Source organism: Myotis brandtii, unplaced genomic scaffold (assembly GCF_000412655.1).
Source record: "Myotis brandtii unplaced genomic scaffold, ASM41265v1 scaffold727, whole genome shotgun sequence".
NCBI lineage: Eukaryota > Metazoa > Chordata > Mammalia > Chiroptera > Vespertilionidae > Myotis > Myotis brandtii.
Window position 1 is genome coordinate 95,952 of NW_005370872.1, and position 21,365 is coordinate 117,316.

Genomic DNA, 21,365 nt, shown 5'->3' on the forward strand with positions numbered 1-21,365 from the left:
TTCTCTGTTCTGTTCCACTGGTCTATATGTCTGTTCTTGTGCCAGTACCAGGCAGTTTTGAGAACGGTGGCTTTGTAGTATAGCTTGATATCTGGTATTGTTATTCCTCCAACATTGTTCTTCTTTCTCAAGATTGCTGTAGCTATTCGGGGTCTTTTTTTTATTACATATGAATTTTTGGCAATTTGTTCTAAGACTCTGAAGTATGCCATTGGTATTTTATTGGGGATTGCGTTGAATTTATAGATTGCTTTGGGTAGTATGGACATTTTAATGATGTTGATTCTATCAATCCATGAACACAGTATGTTCTTCCATCTGTTTATGTCTTCCTCTATCTCTTTTTTCAGTGTCCTGTAGTTTTCCGAGTACAGGTCCTTTGTCTCCTTGGTTAAGTTTATTCCTAGGTATCTTAATTTTTGTTGTTGCAAAGCTAAGTAGGATTGCTCTTTTAATTTCTCTTTCTGTGAGTTCATTATTGGTGTATAGAAAAGCCATAGACTTCTGGGTGTTAATTTTTATCCTGCTACAATGCCGAATTCATTTATTAAGTCTAGTAGTTTTTGATGGAGTCTTTGGGGTTTTCTATGTACAATATCATGTGATTTGTGAATAGGACAGTTTTGCTTTTTCTTTTCCAATTTAGATGCCTTTTATTTCTTCTTCTTGTCTGATTGCAATATCTAGTACTTCCAGTACTATGTCGAAGAGGAGTGAGGATAGTGGGCATCCCTGTCTTGTTCCTGTTCTCAGGGGAAATGGTTTTAGTTTTTGCCCATTGAGTATGATGTTGGCTGTGTGTTTGTCATATATGGCTTTTATTATGTTGAGGTATGATCCTTCTATTCCCACCTTGCTGAGAGTTTTTATCAAGAAAGGGTGTTGGATTTTGTCAAATGCTTTTTCTGCAACAATTGATATGATTATATGGTTTTTATCTCTCAGTTTGTTTATGTGGTGTATCACATTTATTGATTTGTAGATGTTGGACCATCCTTGCATACCTGGGATAAGTCCTACTTGGTCATGGTGTATGATCTTTCTATTGTATTGCTCGATTCAATTTGCTAGAATTTTGTTGAGGATTTTGGCATCTATGTTCATGAGGGATATTGGCCTGTAATTCTCTTTCTTTGTATTATCTTTATCTGGTTTTGGGATTAGGGTAATGCTGGCTTCGTAGAAAGAGTTTGGAAGTGCTCCTTCCTCTGTAATTTTTTTGAATAGTCTGAGGAAGATAGGTTTTATTTCTTCTTTGAATGTTTGATAAAACTCCCCTGGGAAGCTGTCTGGTCCAGGGCTTTTGTTTGTTGGAAGTTTTTTATTACTGCTTTAATTTCCTCCATAGTTATCGGCCTATTCAGATTTTTTTTATTCCTCCTGATTGAGTTTGGGATGGTCGCATTTTTTTAGAAATATGTCCATTTCTTCTAGGTTGACCAGTTTGTTGGAGTTGCGCATAGTATTTTTTATGATTCTTCATATTTCTGTGGGTTCTGTTGTTATTTCATCTCTTTTGTTTCTGATTTTGTTTATTTGGGTCCTTTCTTTTTGCTTCTTGGTGAGCCTGGCTAGAGGTTCATCAATCTTGTTTATCCTTTCTAAGAACCAGCTCTTGGTTTCATTGATTTTTTGTATTGTTTTTTGTCTCTATGTCATTTATTTCCGCTCTGATCTTTATTATTTCCTTCCTTCTGATCACACTGGGCTTTTCTTGTTGCTCTTTTTCTAATTCTTCAAGTTGCAGAGTTTGATGGTTTATTACCAGTTTTTCTTTTTGTTTTTTTTTGTTGTTGTTGTGTTTTTTTTTGAGGTAGGCCTGTAATACTATGAATTTCCCTCTCATGACTGCTTTCACTGTGTCCCAAAGATTTTAGATTGTTGTGTTTTCATTGTTGTTTGTTTCCAGGGTGTGTTTTATTTCTATTTTGATCTCTTTGGTAACCCACTCATCCTATATAATAAAAGAGAAACATGCAAATTAACCACCCCTCTGCTATGCTCAAGCCATGCCCACCAGCCATGCCCACCAGGAACGAGTATGCAAATTAACCCAGCTAAGATGGCGGTGGCCACGGAGCTGGAGCAAGCAGGATGCTTGTGTTGCCCCTGGCAATGGAGGAATCCAAGCTTCCTGCCTGCCCTTGCTGACCCTGGGCTCCACTCAAGGCTACAAAGTTTCAATTATAAAAGATAAATAAATCCCAGATACCTGCTTCCAGCCAGCTGTGGCCTCCACTCAAGGAGGGGCTGAGTGCCTGGATTGCCAGAGGCAACCCAGGCTTCCAGCTGGACCTGGGCTCTGCTCAAGGCTACAAAGTTTCAATTATAGAAGATAAATAAATCCCAGGGAAAAAATAGAAAAAAAGGAGACACTGGGAGCTTGGGTCACCGGGGGGCATGGTCAGCCTGAAAATGGCCATCAGCCCATTACCCAGGCTGGCCAGGCACCCCAGCAGGACTCCCCCACCTTGATGGGGCTGTGGGCAGCCTGAAAATGGCTCTCAGCTCCTTACCCAGGCTGGCCACACCCCCATGAGGTGAGGGGCCCCAATGGGGGGCTTGACCAGCCTGAAAATGGCCCTCAGCCCCTCACCCAGGCTGGCCAGGCACCCCAACAGACCCCCACCCTGATCCGGGACACCTTTCAGGGCAAACCAGCTGGCTCCCACCTGTGCACCAGGCCTCTATCCTATATAATAAAAGGGTAATATGCAAATTGACCCTAACAGCAGAACGACTGGAAATGACTGGTCACTATGACACACACTGACCACCAGGGGGCAGACGCTCAATGCAGGAGCTGCCCCCTGGTGGTCAGCATGCTCCCACAGGGGGAGCTCTGCTCAGCCACAAGCCAGGCTGCCAGCTGCCAGCACAGCGGTGGTGGCGGGAGCCTGAATAGAGTATTCTTGGATTCAATCCTTTGCTTTGCATCACTTTGTATGCCTTCCTCCATTCCCTTCTAGCTTGATGTGTTTCTGTTGAGAAATCATTTGATAATATGATGGGGTATCCTTTGTAGGTAACTCTCTGTCTCTCTCTTGCAGTCTTTAAGATTCTCTCTTTGACATTAACATTTGCCATTGTAATGATGACATGTCTTGGTGTGGGTCTTTTGGGATTCATCTTGCTTGGGACTCTCTGTACTTGTGTAACTTTTTTCTTCCCCATATCTGTCATTATTTCTTCAAATAGATTTTCTAATCCTTACTGCTCTTCTTGTCCTTCTGGCAGCCATATTATATGTATGTTACTTCGTTTCATGTTGTCCCAAAGCTCCCTTAGGTTCTCCTCCTGCTTTTTATTTTTTTTCTCCAGTTGCTGTTCAGATTGAGTTTGTTTCTCTAACTTATCTGCTAACTCACTAATTTGGTCCTCTGCTTTTTACAGTCTACTATTGAAACCTCCCATGGTGTTTCTGATTGTAGCTATATCACTTTTGATTTCTTCCTGATTTTTGCATAGGTTGTTGATATTCTCATCCATCCAGTGTATGAACTGTATGACCATTACTCTGAATTCTTTTTCTGTCATGTTGCATGCTTCCATTTCACTTATTTCCTTTTTTGGCGACTCCTCATTTTCTTTCCTCTGGGGATTGTGTCATCTCCCCATTCTGACTATCACCAGAAGGTTCAAACTTCTAGTTGCATGGTCCTGGGCTGTGTGAATTGGGAGCTTTGCACAACCCACGTGTCACTGAAGAGCTCCAACACCAAGACGTGTAGCTGCCCTGGGTTGGTTGGAGCCACGCTCGCCCAGGATCAGAGTCACTGGCACTCAATGTGGCCTCGTGCGCACACCTAGAACCAGGGACCCACCTGCGCTGCACTGAAACAGAGACCCTTCTGGCATGTGCCAAAAATCAAAGTCCCCTAGCACATGCCAGGAGTCAGAGTTCCCCTGTGTCTGCACCAAGAATCGAGTATCAGAGTCTCTGTTGCTTGGTGTGGCCTCAAGCAGAGAATCAGGGTCCCTGTGTGTGCATGCACCAAGAATTGGAGCCAATGGCTCTTAGTGTGAATGCACTGGGAATCCATGATCCCATGCGCATGTGATGAGAAACAGAGTCAAGTCACTGGTGCTAAATGCTGCCTCTCGCGTGGAGAATCTGGGTCCCAGGTATACTTGGGGGACTAGGTTTCACAGTAGCACTGTGTCAGCAGGAGGTGCACTCCTGTGCTGCAGAAAACAGACTTCCGTGTGTGCTTACCCAGAATCGAAGTCAGGTGGCACTGCCAACCCTGCTTGGGCGTGGGGTTTGGTCGCCCGATTGCATTGCGGAGAACAGATTCCCAGTGTCCATGCATGCCCAGGCTCAAATTCCTGTAGCGGTGCTACAGCCCTGTGCAAGGGGAGGGTCTAGCAGTTCCTATGGCCTTGCTGCTAGCCGGCAGGGAGGGGGATGGGCTCTGTGACTCACAGAAAGCGCAGCCGGATGTCTGGATTCCTGGTGTCTGTGGGTGTGCAGCTGTGGTCACAGGTCTCTGTCCACAGTGGCTGTAGGGTCCCGGTTTGCATTTGAGACCAGACTGGGTGGTACTGAGGCCAGGATCCTAGTCTCAAGCAGCTCTCAAACATGGGAAGTTTTTAACCATTATTGTTTTAAATAGACTTTCTGTCCATTTCTTAACTTTTTTCCTTTGAAATTCCCATTATGAGTATATGATTTTCTTAATAATGTCTTATAAATCCTGTAGGCATTCTTCACTCTTCTTTCCTTCTCTGAATAAATACTTTTAAATAACCTATCTTTTAGCTCACTGATTTTTTTCTTCTATTTGACTGGATCTGCTGTTAATGCTCTCTATTAAATTCTTCAGTTCAGTTATTGTATTCTTCAGCTTGAGGACACTTTCATAGTTTCTTGTCTTTTTGGTGAACTTCTCATTTTGTTCTCCACCCCCTCTCTGCCCCCAATTTTATTGATTTGTCTGTATATAGTGTCTTGTAGTTCACTGAACTTCTTTCAGAGGATTATTCTGAAATGTTTTTCAGATAATTTATATATCTAATTTCCTTAGGGGTAGTTATTAGAGTACAGTCATTTTTGCTTTTTTCAGTGTACTATTCACCTGAATCTTCGTGATCCTTGATTCCTTGTGTTGGTATGAGTGCATATAAGTCAGCAACGTCTTCTTCCAAACTTTACAGGTCTATAAGCCCCACCTTTGCTTAAGTTTCTAGTAGTTATCTAGTAGCCAGGAATCATCTAGCTTTTTCCTAAGCCAGACTACTGAATCATATCAAGATGTAAAGGGGATTATAACCCTTTCATACTTCAACCATAGCAGGTGGCACCAACTTCTGTCATTCCCTCCTTCCTCAGAAATACAATACTGCTTTTAACCTACTGTGTTCAGCATGGAAAAGTTCTGTTTCAGAGTCTTCTATTTGGTCTCTCCTAGGAGAGTCATTGTTATTTTATAGATTAAGAAATGAATGGTAAAAAAAAAAACACCTGTTTGTGTGTCCTGATTATACACTTAGGAGCTTGGGAAATTTGTAGATTGAGTGGATTCACCATTAGATAGACATTACCTTACCTCCATACACTCTAACAGGGGCCATTATGGTGTCTTGGGTCCCAAGGTATCAACTCGTATACTGTATCAATAACCCTTAAAATTTCTGTGAGTTTTCTTTGTTTTGCATATATGTTACTTGAATAAATGGCCATATGTGCCTGTGGAGATAAATTCAGGGAATTATTATGGTATACATTTGCACAGTCCTTTCTTGTAAGAACTGCCATCAACAGCTTCTGAGTCAAGAATTGGCTAAGGTCTGGAAGGTGTGCAAGGAATGTTGACTCTTCATTGAAGTAATATTTCAACCATCTGATCATCTATTTATAATCTCTTTTGATGACATATATAAAGTAATATCCTTGTTAACTGCTCATGTGTCTTGCATGTAAGAACAGCATCTTCTAGTAGCTAATTTCTTAGACATCTATGAGCCAGGGTCCCTGGTTGTGATTCTAAGCTTGTTGCCCATTACACAAATTACTCATCCTGCTGTGACAGTTAATGCTGCCTCTTAGCTTCAGTTATTCTGGAGTCCTATCATTTCGTTTGTTAGGGAATCCAGCTCTGTAAATCATTCCTTCATTACTCCAACCTACATAGGATAGTCTGGACTGAGCATTTCAAGAATGCAGCTGCCGTCTCAACAGTTCATCCTTTATTGCCTTGTTAAGGTGGTGTCTTTGAGGCATCTGAAGACACAGTAACCCCATGGATGGAATTTCCAGTTGTACAGAGTGAAGTCATGACATATTTCTAAGGCTTTTGGATCTCTTTTATAATTGTTGGCCTGGCAGACTTCCTTTTTAAAAATATATTTTTATTGATTTCAGACAGGAAGAGAGAAGGATAGAGAGATAGAAACATCAATAATGAGAGAGAATCATTGATTGGCTGCCTCCTGCATGCCCCCTACTGGAAATGGAACCCAGAACCCGGGCATGTGCCCTTGGTTGGAATTGAACCAGGAACCTTTCAGTCCATAGGCCAACGCTATCTGTCCACCACGCAAAACTGGCTAGGGTAAGTCTGATATTTCTTATTCCACTTCATCTAGTGTGCACTGTGCTATAGCAAGCCTCTAAGAGCCACCCAGGAGCATATTAGAATCATTGCCCTTGGACCTTGCCAGGCTAATTAAATTAAACTCTGTGGCCCAGGAGAGTGTGCCTGTATCAGCATCCTCCCATCATGTTTCACATTCTAACATTGTTTTTCCAGGATCCACTCCCACACACAATCTCCTGGCACCTCTTAGTACATGTTGGCCAGACCTGCACTCTGTTGGAGTAAACCATCTCTTCAGCTAGCAGGCTCATCTAGAAGATTCCTAGTTTGATCTTGCTGAGAGAACTCTGCATAATCTTCGTTCAGACAAAGCGGTGGATAGGGCAAAAGTCTGTCTACAAACAGGGACAGGGGTCTCTTTTGCAGGACAGTGGGTTCAGAAGGATCTAGAGTTCAGAGTTCTCAGGTGCATCTACTTAGAAAGCCCCACTCTGAGTTTCAGGTCTTCATGCTTTCTTTATCAGGGATTTGACTTTGGCACAAGAGGCCACCATGAGCTTAGAATTCAGTCTTCTCTGAATTTCTATCACTTTTTAAAGATATAATCCTCACCTGAGCACATGCTTAGACAGAGAAAGAGATAGAGATAGAGACAGCGATAGAGAGAGAGAGACATTGATCAGTTGCCTCCCATATACATCCTGATCTGGGATCGCCATAACCCAGGTATGTGCCCTGACAGGGAATGGAACTGGCAAACCTTTCTCTACACAGGACAATGCTTAACCAACTGAGACATTCTGGGTGGGCAGAAGTTCTGTCATTCTTAAAATTAGGGCCTGCACCAAGCCTTCCACTGTTTACCTTACAGTTGCAGGTGGTAATTAATATATATAAGCCTGTCATGAACTTTTTAAAATACTTTAATGGAGCTTAGAAATAGCCATCTAGCCATGACGGTGTTGTTTAGTGGTTGAGCATCAACCCATGAACCAGAAGGTCAGGGTTTGATTCCTGGTCACAGCACATGCCAAGGTTGAGTGCTTGATCCCCAATAGAGGGTGTACAGAAGGCAGAAGATCAATTATTCTTTCTCATAATTGATTTTTCTGTCCCTTTCCCTCTCCCCTCCTCTCTCTGGAATCAATAAAAGCAAATTTAAAATAGTTTTTAAAAAAGAAATAGCCACCTAATCATACAGTTCTTATAGTTACTATTTTTTTCTTTTTAAATGCTAGACAATTGCATCAGTACCTCTTCCCCTACAGGTGAATGTTTATGCAACTGCACTGTTTTAGTACCCCAGGACCTATCAATATTCTACCTGTTACCATATGGCTAGACAGTGATCCAACTCAGAACTCCATGCTTAGGGCTGGCTGCTAAGATGATTATGTGATGTTGGGTTCCCTAAAAGCAAAGCCTGAGATAAAATCATTAAATGATTTATTGTGAGAATTCTCTCATGAGGAAGAGGGATAATGGAAGCAGGATACCATGGTGGGAAATGCTAAACAAGGACTATTTTAAATGGGCATAGCTGGAGACTAGCTCTAGGTAGTCTCTGGGGAGTGCAGGAACATGAATCACTTCACATGGTTAGTTCAGACTTGGTGCTGGGAACGAACCCCCAGCACAAAGAGATGTAGCCTTCAAGTGACTCTGCCTCCATTTGGCACAAAGCAATACATTGGGGAGAGGTGGCATCAGCAGCCAACACTCATAACAGCGGGGGGATGAGAAATCTGCCTGAAAGTGGGATTTTCCAGGGTATCAACAGCATCCACTACACCAGTGAACTGTTCTGATTTGCTTTCTGAATAGCAAAGACTTGTTTGAAATTCTTCTTAAATTCCTCCTTTAGTAGGTCTGAGTCATTTTGCTGGAGAAAAAAACAGACAAACATAATGATGCTCAATGTCATGCCATTAGACAACTTACAACTGAAAATGATCAGGACTCTTGTCTTAAACACCTAAGTTACATTAACCAGGTTAAGTTTAGAAACTCAAGCATCTAAGAGTTTGTTTCCTAAGAGCATGATTAAGCCTTGTTGTTTAGACAGACATGGGAAATCATTACTACACTGATGATTCTTAGTCATTGGCTTTGGTTTGTTTCTTTTAGTGAAAGTTAGAAAAGTCATCTAAGGCCTTAGTAATAATCAAATATTACAGATGTACAATCAATGATATTCCTTTTACATTGTCAATTCTATTCCCCTCTGGTGATATGTTACTGTATATGGTTCATTTACATGCAAAGGAATCTGCAGCTTGGGACCTCTGAGAGTTCTGTTTGAGTATATTTGGGAAGAGGTAAGAAGGATAGCATGACTTTAGGAAGCAATTTACTCCTTAGGTTTGAAACAGGGAGGACACCACTGTTCTCAATGGTCACTTCTGAGGAGAGGAATGAGCTCTCAGGGGCCTGGAGTCTGGTTGCAGGGACAACTCCTTATTCACTGTTGTTCTCTCTGGTGAGCTTAAATCCTCAATTTAAAAACCCAGTCACTTCCTAAATCCTTGCTTGTATTGGCTTGTCATAGGATGAGGGAAACTCTAAAATCTCCCAGTACCAGGAAATGCAGGTAGAGTGACTCAATGAGTAGAAAATGAAATGGAAGCAGGGAGAGCCCCTTACCTTAGGATCCTGAAAGATGTTGTTCATTTCAAGCACAAACCCCTCCACTTGGGCATAACATCCTTTATTTAGACTATTCTTGATTTCATCCAATCTCCTAAGTGTCTCTAGGCATTGAGAAGCCTTTTGAAACTGATGAAAAATATATCAATAGGAGCATTACTGACAAAGTTCAATGTCTACATTCTGTGGATTCCCATAAAATCTAGAGGAAATACAAGGTAAAGGTAAAAGCAGCTCATGCCCCCCCCTCCCATGGGCTTCAGATAACAGATTCCTAAGTGTCTGTGTCAAGGTTGGGTAACATTATGGGGCCTATACATGGTTTGTCGTTGATACTCACATAATTTTCATGTGGAATATTCGGAAAAACGTTGGTCTCGAAATGGCAATAGGCCTTTAGGAGTAGGAATTCACATTTCTGCAAAGAAGGAGACTGTGAATGAAAAGCAGCTTGGCAAGAGTGAGCCCATATGCATGTCTAGGCAGAAGCATGAACACAGTAATCTTCTGGAAGTTTCCCCAAACAGGGATTGCTCTTGGACACTAACATGTAATAGCTGAGTTGTTGTTTTTTTGTTTTGTTTTCTGTGAGCAGGTTCTGGTGCGTTTTCAGTGTGTTTGAGGCATGGTCAGAAGAGCAGGCACCCTTTGACACCCTTCCCTTCACCCATGACTGTTTGACTTCTCATGTGAGCAGAAGGGAGATGTCTTGGGTCAAATACAACTCACCGACTTCTCTTCTGATCCCATCTGTCTCGCCAGGACTTCAGATTCACTGTAGCACTGCTTCTGACTTCGTGAAGACAATTCCATTGTGCAGAAGGTACATCTCCAAGGGATCCTGAGATGTCAGAAGTAAGTGAGCAAGGCAAGCCTAGAAACACCTTCGTTCCCACAGCTGCCAATGTTCTCCTTTCAGGAATGGGCACAGCCAGGGAATGAGGGGACAGCTCTCAGATTCTCCAGGACTCTCATGTGGTAACCCTGGTCCCTAGAGTAGCAGCAGAGGTTTATTGGGTGGAAGATGGTGTCAAGGTGAGTGTTGGGCTCCCCTTTCCTCGTTTGAGCTTCTGAGAGAACAAAGAGTCCTGCCTTCATGCCTGAATGTCAGAGAGTGGGCCTTAACCCCTGGAGGCCTTGTGCCTCCACTAACCTGTTGAGAACATGCCAAAATAAGGGAAACTGTCCTTATTTACTGTCTGTTCTGAATACGCACAGAACACAAACAACTGGCATTTGCACTCCTGTGAACAAGAGTCTGTGGTGGATAGTTCTGGAAAGGACAGTAGTGTATATAGGCGAAGCACCCAGCTACAGACTTCAGCCTCCTAAAGGTGAGAAGAGAACAGTAACTTCCTACTGATAGCATTTTTAACAGCTCCCCACATCATATTGTTGGACTATGTACCCCTGGCCCTGCTCTTTCCCCATCAGGACACAAGGAGGAACTCTGCAGGGGGAGTGTGCATGGCAGGAGGAAGGTCTTTGAAAGGAGAGGGGGCTGCATCTCACAAACCTCTGAGGTTCCACAGGTGGGAGGTGACAGTCCCCATGAAATCCCATCCGACAAACACAGCAGTAGATGAACTTTCCTTCTTCCCAGCAGATCATGCATTTCTCTGCGTTTTCCAGCTAGAAGGTAAAACAATGTCTGTAACCACAGTGAGACCCTGAAGACCAGCACTGTGGGAATTTGAATCTCATTATCTTTGTGCAAACCATCATGGACAGTTATGTGCTTCTCCCTGAGCTGTGAGCCAACTGCATGGAATGGAGGTTTCAGAAAAAAAAACTCTTGGTCTGTGGTGAAGTTCAGGAAGAGGGGCCTTTGTGATTAGGAAAGGTTTTGCTGTAAAACCAGAGCTTCTGTGGCTGACAGGGCAGTGAAACCTGATAGTCCAGGATGGGCAGGGTACACATGGTCCCCTGGCAAGGAGCATTGTTTACCTGTCTGACCTTTTCCAGGGGAGCTTTTATAACCCTGCTCATCCTAGAATAACAGGTTTCAGTGCCCTGCCACCCACAGAATTGTTCAAACAAGCCAGCTACAACCTCTCAGGGAAACCAGGGCACACCTCACCCTCCACAGCCCCTGGTTGCTCCCTCCATTCCTTAGGGCAACCTTGGTGAGGCCTGCATGGCTGGCACTGCCCTCTTTTCTCAATGTGGGAGTATATGTGACTAATAAACACCTGTCAATCCATCTGTCAGGTAACAGATGCTGTTATTTGCCATCCCCCAAACTGTTGGGTGGATATGCATCCCTCGTGATTAAAACAGAAAACCACTTTTTCCTCTCTTTTTTCAAAAATGAAAAGCAACATTTACCTATGAATCAGTAACTATGTTTGCTCCTGGTTGCTTTCCTGGGTCTGCCTTCTGAGAGATTCCAGACAGCTTGCAAACATCTTGAGGGCTGTTCTGTACCAGATAGAAACATCCTGTCTATCCCATGGCCTATTGGAGAAATTCCTACCCTCTTGTGACCATCTGAAGTGACACAAATGAGACTGGCTTGGGGACTGGCCACCCATTGATGAGTGCTGGGTGGAGCAAAAGCGGTCCATTGAGGAGCAGGAGGAGGCAGGGATGACAGCGTCCAGCTTTCTCTGCCATGACCATTTCTCCTTTCTCTAAACACGTGTGGCGCATGCCATCACTCTATCAGTCTCACTGCTGCATATCTTTCATTTCTCGTCCTTCTCTTCCTCCAACATTTAGACAGAATCTCTCAGGTTTCCATTGAATCACTCTCAAAACTGCAGTTACATCGCTATGTCTCCAGCTCCCAAATGTTTAGCCTGTCTTCTGCATTTGTGCACATCCCTATGCTCACCCATCACCTCCTCCTGAGCCATGAAAGCACAACCCAAACTCATCCAGGGAAAACTTAATGTATTCTGTCCTCACACCCACTACATGTTCTTTCCTAGCACTTTCATTTTATAAAACATACACCTTCCGCCACAAACCTGAGAATCCTTTCTGGCTCTATACTCTCACTAGTATCCAAAATTCTATCTATACCCAATCCTCCTCACAGTAGTTGCTAAGCTTACTTTGTTAGTTCTGTCATCCCTCTAAGGTTCACTGAGCACAGGTCTGCTGAGACCCTAAAAAATGCTTCCAACCCTAATACATAACAAAAAGTGGTCTGTTTCTCAGTCTGTATCATATTTCGGTTAACAACACACAAATATCAGAAATGTCCTTTTAGCAAATGGACACAGTAATTTGGAACACAGCTATGTTATTTCTCTTTGTGCAGAAAGTAATAAAAGATGAAAAGTTGCTAAAAGTTATTTTGAGTCTTGTTCCGAACTTTTGGATGGAAATTTTTATCTTGGGGAAACAAAATTCTGGTCATTTCTTTTGCTTTTAAAAGTGGCCATATGTGAGCCTGGCCAGTGTGGCTCTGTGGTTGTGTCGACCTATGAACCAGGTGGTCACAGTTCGATTCCTGGACAAGGCACATGCCCAGTTTGCGGGCTTAATCCCCAGTCTGGTGAGTGCAGGAGGCAGCCTATCAATGATTCTCTCTCACCATTGATGTTCCTATCTCTCTCCTTCTCCCTTCCTCTCTGAAATCAATATAAAATATATTTTTAAAAACACATGACTTCTGTTAGTGACCATATATGAGAAAGTGCAAGGCTCAAGGAGCATCTTGCCAACAGCTCCCATTCAGTGTTCCAGAGAATCCTGAATCACATCCCCAGTGCAATATGAGACTGCTCTAGCATGGAGACCTGGGGCCATTTTCCTTCTCCTCTCTATAAGGATTCACAGATTACCATCATCATTCTTCAGAAAGTGCTGACCCTCTCTTCAGAACAAAAAAATAACAAATATAAGCAGTGCATAAGAATCCTGCATCCATAATCTTTAATCACGTTTAGAACCCTTTTCTCTGAGGCTCTTTGTTTCTTAGCCCAGCTGCACATTTGAATTGTCAAGGAGAGTATATAAAATACTAAATTCCTGGTCCCAACATCAGAGATTCTGAATCAATTTTTCTGATTTGAGGCACAGGCATTGGTATTCTCCCTAAGTTATGGAATGAGTAACTTGTGTATCAAAATCATCTGAAGACATTTTAACAATTCTAATGTCTGAATCATAACTCAGAAGGATTTAAATGAGATTTTGTCTAGAGTGGGATTCAGGCAATGTTATTTTTCAAAGGTCTTCAGATGATTCCAGTGTGCAACTTGAGTTGAGATTTAGCCTGCACAAGTGTGAGTTTTAATGCCTGAGGATATAATAAGACAATGATGAATTGGCCTGTAATATCTATCATAGGAAAGACTATTAATAAGAGTGAGGCCACTCATGCTGAAACAGTTGCTTTCTACCTACAGACTCTTCACCATGGGTAGTATGACATGACCATCTATCATTCAGGGTTCTGGGAACCATACAGTACCACATAGATAACTCTACCACCTCCTGTAGCTCTTCTGGGACACCACCCAAAAGTTAAAATGAATTCAACACACTTGATATTACAATTCCTCTTCCAGAAGACTATCCTCATCTCCCTGTGATCCAAATCCCAAGATGGCACCTCACTGACTTTTCACAGGAAGCTGACTACCAGGTACTACACTTTCATTGCTTTAGTGTAAGCCTAGAATCCCCTTCCTCCAATAGTTAATCTTCCATGGTAGACAATGAAGTTGAAACAATACTAAGGTCAGGGATATTATTTTAATGTTCTTCAATGGAAATTGGGCATTTTTATGCACTCAATATTTATATGTTGAATGAGTAAATAAATGAGTATTGTTTCACTTAGGAAAAGAGATTACATGCTATCTCTTTAGTAAATATTAACATACGATAAATGATTGTTTGGCAGTGTATATCAAGTTATTTGACAACACAGAAGCTGTCACTAGAAAGTACAGGTGGCCCTCATCAGGAGACAGGAAGTTGTTGAGTGGTGTCATGAGTGACATTTAAATTTCCAGAAACCAGGAGGCTTTATCAACAAGACAAGTTCTTGGAGGCAAAGAGGACCTACAGAGGTAGTAATGGGTCCTGAGATCTGTCACTTTGGGTCATTTCTGTTCTTGATCAAGGAGACACAAAATAAAGGGGCAATTGAGCCTTGTTGCTGCAAAGTATTGCACCCATGGATAAAGATAGAACCTGTGCATTGGAAGTTGAGTACTAGCTCTTTTAGATACTCCATATTGAGTAACTTTAGATAGTACATGGAGAATGGTGGAAATACTGCTGTTTAAAGTAGTCACTGAATAGGTCAAACAACAATTTATCTTCAATAAACCCAGTGGGTAAAATGTCCCAAGGACTGGTAGTTCAAAAGAACCAGAATTTCAGTTAATGTAAAGGCCTGGACTTCACATTTCTGGAAGATAAAGTCTCAGTAGCCAGCTATGTGCAACCTGTTCTGAAATTTTCACCTTTCCCTCCTTTTCAAGCTCTCATTCACACTCAATATTGGAGAAATCGTCACTTTGTCTTGAATCTACACTGCCCATTATGTATTTTGTTTGTTGCCTTGATAGCCTTCTTCCGTAGAGGGAGAAATCACTTTCATGGAGAGACAGGTGGCCTGCACAGCCCCTGAGTAGAACCAAAGGGGTGGCATTAAAGTAAACAATTTCCAGGTCAGACCCTCATGTAAGACACATCAGTCTCCCAAAAGCTCCTTCTCCAACAACACCATCCTCATGAAAATTGCCAGTAATTTCTGCTTGATAAAGTATTCTGTATGTCTGTGTGTATATTTTATAGAAGGATGGAAGATGATGTAAAAAATTAGAAGAGAAATATGCTTCGAGTTGCCCATCTTATGGAATAGTACATGGTTTTGTTTATGTCCCAATATAGACTCTGTACTAGATCAGGTTCTTCTGGATGATGGTGAGCAAATTTTTGCTCCATCAGATTTCATTAAAGTTAGAATACAATAACCTTTACAAAAAAAATCTGTGCTGATTTAAAGATGAGTCTGTGACCTCATTAAGAAATGTCTTTATGTATTCCATAATTATGTTTGCTTTTACAACTTGGACTCCCTGACATCTGCAACTATAGCTAAAACTCAGCTATGAGATGGCTTCTTATTATTCTCATCTCAAATGGTTTACCATTCAAAGGTGACCTTGCATACAACCTAATGTTCAATGTAACAAATCTGAAGGCACTTGCAAAATGAATAACTTAATTAAATAAAATAAAGACAGAGGAGAGGAGAAGAGGAAACAATGTTAAATACAAAACTGAGAAACCATAAAAAGATGCTGTACATATAAAATTAGTTATGTAATAAGCACTTGTATTAAGTAATAATCACCTTTTTTATCTTGCCATATATTCTTGGAGGTTGAGGTAGAAAATTTTCCTGAAAGATAAAAAGATCCAAGAGTATGGTTAGCCTGTGTTTATGTTTTGTGAGTCTGGCATTGCAACCTCCTCCCAAATATTTCCACTTGATGTCCCACTGTCAGCTCAAACCAAGGCATCTGAATGAGACACCATCTCCCTCTACTCACCTGTTCTTCTTCTTTCTAGAAGAAGATTAACTACTGGAGGAAGGAGATTCTAGGCATACACAATCAATGGTACCCAGAAAGTCATCTTCAGAACCTTTTTCCTTGCTCTTGTGCTTTTCCCCTAAGTTTTAAGAGCCTTTCATTCACAATCTCTTTAACACCTCTCACCTCCTTTCTATTTCTACCAGTGCCACTCAAGCTTACATCTTTACACCAGGCTATTCAGTCATTACACATGTATCCCATACCTACAGGGTATAAGACACTCTGAACAATGCTGATCCCACAAAGATGTGTAAAACTAGAGGGATCTAGGAGAATAAGGGATTGCATGGAAGGACAAGTATAAAACTGTGAGAAGGGCCTTAATATTGGGGTCCAGGGACGCAGGGAAGGGATGACAAGGCAGGTCAGTCAGGGAATATTCAGAGAGGGTGACATTGGAGCTGAGGATTGTAGTTTGACTACAGGTTTCTTGGGCTGAAAGACAGTGAAATCATTTCCAGGCCCCATGCTGTCTGAGATACTGTTTTAAATATGTCACTTCCCACCTCAGGAGACCTTCATGGTTCTGCATTGTCTATGGTATGAGTTTAAACTACATAGCCTGGCATTAAATCCTTCCACAAACAACCCCAATTGATGGATTATGCTGTTTAACACACTATCTACTTCAATCCACGGAGCCACATTAGTTGTGGTTCTGGTTTTCGCACCATTCTTTCTCTGGAGTGCCTTCTGCACACTTGTTTGGCCATAGACTGTCTCCTTTCTTTCAGTGCCTAAAGTTGTCTGCAAGCACCTGAGTCAGAATGACCTTTCCCTGCATCTACCTCAACGGAGCCTCTTTGACAAATCAATGCACTGCCTTGTATTAAGTTATGAGTGTGGGACAAGCATAATGTCGGGACTTGGGGTGGTAGTTGTCAGTCAACATATATTTGGTGGACAAAAAGTGACCTATCTTAGAGTGCAACCAGGAAAATCACTTCCAAGTTCCTGTCACTGTAATACCTCCATCAGCCATTTTAGGGTTCTTCCATTGCAGCGCACACTCGTTTTCCAGTTAGCGTTTTTGACGCCTCCTTTAAGTTCAAATTCTTGTAGGGTGAACCAATTTCCATCCTGGCTTCTTATACACTTCACCGTGGATCCTGTAAGACCGGGGTAAGTTGAATCTGAAACCTCATTGTCCTCAGAGCTCAGACACTGACTTCCCACTACATTGCATCTGAAGCCACCCAATTTGGGTACAAGATCACTAGCAGAAAAGTCTGGCCTCACATTTCATACTTGAGAATCCCCAAACCCAGCCTTGTGAGTCCCCTCCCAGGGGATTTCTTGCTTTGGTTTGAAATCTCAAGTCCTGGTCCTGTTTCTCACAATGGCTTCAAAGCAACATCTGTGTCCTGTATTACAGCAATTTTCTTCCAGTTCATTGGCTTTATTGAGCAGATACTTTTCTATCCCTGAAATCATGGGTAGCTGACTTTAAAATAATATGAAATATTTTCAGTAGAAAATTTAACTTGTGTATAAAAGATAGTGTTACACTTAACAACATTATTCATTAGAGCAAAGGAAATCAAAACCTCATTGAGATATTACATCACACTCACTCGGATGGCGGTAATGAAAAAGACCGACAATAACAAGTATTGGTGAGAATGCAGAGAAATTGGAGCCCTCAGATTTCACTGATGAGCATATAAACTGGTGCATTACTGTGGAAAATAGTTTGTTTTTTTCCCTCAACAAATGCAACATGGAATTGCCATGTATCCTGCAATTCCACTCCAGAGTATATAGCAAAAATAATTAAAAATATATGTTCACCAAAAACTTTACACAAAACAGCATTATTCATGATAGCTAAAGAGAGAGAAAACCCAAACTTTAGATAAATGCAATATTTTATACCCATACCATGGACTATTATAGTATTTGACAATAAAAAAATGAAATATACTAAATGTGGTACTATATGTATGAACCTTGAATACATCATGCTGTGTGAAAGAACCAGTCACAGAAAAGCACATGTCACATGAGTCTATTGATGTGAAATGCTTAGAATAGGCCAGTTTTATAGATCATAAAATAGATTAATGGTTGCTTAGGGCTGGGTAGTGGGGTGAGGCGGAATGGGTATTGACTACTGAGAGACATGGTGTTTCCTTTAGTAGGGGACAAAAAGGTTCTAAAATTAGATTGTGATGATGGTTTTATAATCTTGTGAATAAGCCAAGCAAACAAAAAACTCAACAGTGAATTCTACACTCTAAGAGGTGAATTATATGATATGTGAGTTATAGCTCAGTAAAGCTATTTAAAAATAGTTATGATGCAAACATTTATTTATTTTATTTGTTCACAAAAGAATATTAATCTGATATGAAGCTTATCATAATAGACAATTATTGGAAAGCTTTATGTTAAAAATCACAACACATTTTATAGTCAATATGTAAATTAACTCTCAAAGTCACACCATGAGGCAGGTTTTTAATTATTATCCATTTCTTAGATGAGAAGTATCAGGCTCAGAGAGGTCCCATTCTTTATTCAGTCACTCTTGGCAGAGCTGAAGCTGGGACTCACATTTTTCTGGTTCTAAATTTTGTGAACTTTTCACTACATTAAACATATATCCTGATGATGGTTTCCAGAAGGGGTATAGGATATGAAGGTGGAGGCTGATTCAAAGTAAAATATGCAATATTTTCCATCCACAGACTGACATTTCTGCACTTCTCTTTGGTTCCTTGGGCATCCTCATGGACACTTCCATGTGGAAGTGAGAACTTATGCACCATTTCTTAAAGTGTAAAAATATCATCTTGGGGACCCTACCTCTTCTCAAGACAAAACTGGGGCCCAAATTTCTTGAATGATCAGGGTATTCCATTACTTTTTGTGATTCCCTCACATAGTGGTTGCAGATTAAAGTGAACCTTGAAACCTACCTCGTTCAAATTTTCTCTTAATTAACATGCCCACCATTTCTCCACAGATCACGGGAAGTATTTCAGCATCAAAATCCATAGTCCCATCTGTGTGCTTTCTTATCTCTGAAAGAGAAGTTTCTTTATTGTGTCTCATTTTAAAATTGCACACGTAAAACGTCCTCCCATGTTGAGGTTGTTTCTATAAAGACAGAGGTTCTTAGGAAATTTTATTTCACAAATCTCCAGAGTTTCTCAGTTTTGTTTCAGTGGTATTTTTGTTGCATAATGAAAGATGTGCATCTTCATCTCACCTCTGAAACCTCATACAATTAGAATGCTTTAGCAGAGACAGGCTTCAATAAAACTGTCTAACTCCCAATCCAGTCAGCCCCCTTGATTCTTACATGACAATGAAACATACAGGTGCTGTCATGTTCTGCAGGAAGCTCTCCAGCTATGCTCTTCCACTGCAGTTAGGTAGCTGGAGACAAAGTCAAACACTGTGCATGCAGCTCCTGTTTGAGCTCTGACTCAGTGGCAGAGAGGATAATGATGGGTAACCTAATGGAGAGGGTGTCTACTTGATATTTGTGTTCTCTTGCTTTACCTCATTTTTTCTCCTCATCAGCTTTCTCCAAAGCTGAAAGAGGAGCTCAGGAAACTCTAGAACAATCTTCAAATTGCATGGCTAGCTGGACTAGTGCTGTCTGACAATGGTGTGCCCTTTATCAAAAGCTACATCCAATGCTCTGATCATCTAACTCTATGACCTCATCTCCTCTTGTCCACACTTCTCTAATATGGCTCTTTGGTCATTGAAGGCTGTTGTCCCCAAGGAAGGAAGAAAGGGATCAGCTCTTTCCTGCATTGTGATTAGGACAAAAGTAATTGGGGATTAATGGCATTGTATTAGATCAATTCTGAAAATCTGAGTTCTGTTCTGTTGGTAAGGATGCTTCATTCTTTCCCATGCTTCGGAGTGCCTCGCAGTGGTTGGTAAACTCATTAGTCAACAGAGCCAAATATCAACAGTACAACGATTGAAATTTCTTTTGAGAGCCAAATCTCTTAAACTTAAAATATATAGGTAGGTACATTGTTATTAACTTAATTAGGGTACTCCTAAGGCTTAGGAAGAGCCACACTCAAGGGGCCAAAGAGCCGCATGTGGCTCGCGAGCCGCAGTTTGCCGACCACGGGTAGAGGATTTGTTTATATTCTTTGGAAATGCCTTTGCCCTGCTTGTATCTGACCCTTCTGCATGAAAAGTCTGAGTGACAAATGATTATTAGAGAGAAAGATGAAGTTGCAGCCAGTGGAATGGTTTTTAGCAGTGAAGGAAGAGCAAAGATGCAGGCACCTGAGGAGGAAACACCTAGGAAGTATGGGAGATAGAGAGGCATAATTATATCTGGGATTCACAAATGCCCTGAGTCTTCCTTCCAGAAGGAAACCGCCCTAGTGTAGCTCTTCAGTGTAGAATGCAGACACAGATCCATGAATACAGGAAAGAAAAGGCATATAAAGGGCATTCCAACTTATGAAGAAAAAGGTTGTTAAATGTATTAACCACTTTTACCTACTTTCAAATATTCTAGAACCAAATATAAAATCTTTAAAAACTTTGTATAAATTTTATGTAAAGCCATAAAAGAAAACCCTGACAGATTTAGCTATCTAAAATTTTCAAACTTCTCTAGGAAAAAACATACAATTAAAAACCTAAAAATTAACATTAAATGAGACAAAATATTAACAATATACATTTGCAAAATTTAACATGTAATATATTAATTATTGGACAGTATGACCAACATAACAGCAACACAGATAAGACAGATACCAGGCATTTGTAGAAGAGCAACAGATGACCAATAACCAGTGATAAATGCTCAACTACACTAAAAAATTATAGTAATGCAAATTAAAACAGGAATGAAATAAAAGTATCTACTCTTAAATTGGCAAAATGTGTGCTTGATATACTGATTAAAATAAGGGAAATGTAACACTAGGAATAGATTAACTCAGATAAGCAATGTAATTCTAAATATGTTAATACATGGGCAGGAAAAATCTGAAAAGATACCCAACAAAGTCTATAAAGTTCATAGATTTTAAAATTAAAAAAGCAACAAAAATGTGAGCATTTAAAAAATATAAATTGCCTATTTGAAAGATGTAAAGTAATCATATAAAAGTAAAATATTCTCTCTCTTTTTTAAAATCCTATGAAAGGTGGTAGTTCTCTGTTGTGTCTGTAATAAATTCCTCAAAACTTTGCAACTTAAAGCAACACAGGTTTTTAACTTGCAGTTCTAAAGGTCCAAACTAAGTTTCACTGGCCTCACGTTAAGGTGCCCACAGGGCTTTGTTCTTTTCTGGAGGCTATAGTAAGAAAGAATCCTTTTTTTTTTTTTTTTTACCTTTTCCAGCTCTAAGTGCTGCCCACATTTCTTGACTCATTGCCTTCTGCTTCCATCTTCAAACACAGCCAGTTTACATCTCTGATCATTATTCCATAGACACAAAGCCCTCTCTGCACAGCAGGAGAGTTTTTCTGATTTTAAGCATCTACATGATTTGACTGGGGCCACCTAGATTATCCAGGATAATTGCCCCATTTCATTACCTTAACCCCATTTTCAAACTCTCTTTCACCATCTAAAGAGACAGATTAGAGGCTCCAGGGACTAGACATGGACATC

The 21,365-nt window shown here is 40.9% G+C and overlaps 1 protein-coding gene and 1 long non-coding RNA gene across 2 annotated transcripts in view; one reads left to right on the plus strand and one right to left on the minus strand.

Moving 5' to 3' along the window:
- The first annotated feature begins 918 nt into the window (after positions 1-918).
- On the plus strand, positions 919-17,386 carry LOC106724115. Its single transcript, XR_001359876.1, has 3 exons — positions 919-1,031; positions 14,354-14,357; positions 17,376-17,386. It is a non-coding gene; the product is annotated as an uncharacterized LOC106724115 (long non-coding RNA).
- Positions 7,969-21,365, minus strand: part of LOC102254069 (filaggrin-2-like) — a 108,291-nt gene continuing 94,894 nt past the window's right edge. Inside the window, exons 19-26 of the mRNA XM_014530175.1 lie at positions 18,676-18,780; positions 16,724-16,863; positions 15,511-15,558; positions 10,702-10,817; positions 9,915-10,026; positions 9,526-9,603; positions 9,183-9,314; positions 7,969-8,421 (exon numbers count right to left, since the gene is read on the minus strand). Coding sequence (XP_014385661.1) covers positions 8,326-8,421; positions 9,183-9,314; positions 9,526-9,603; positions 9,915-10,026; positions 10,702-10,817; positions 15,511-15,558; positions 16,724-16,863; positions 18,676-18,780 — 827 coding nt within the window. The 3' untranslated portion in view covers positions 7,969-8,325. The remainder of the gene's footprint in view (positions 8,422-9,182; positions 9,315-9,525; positions 9,604-9,914; positions 10,027-10,701; positions 10,818-15,510; positions 15,559-16,723; positions 16,864-18,675; positions 18,781-21,365) is intronic.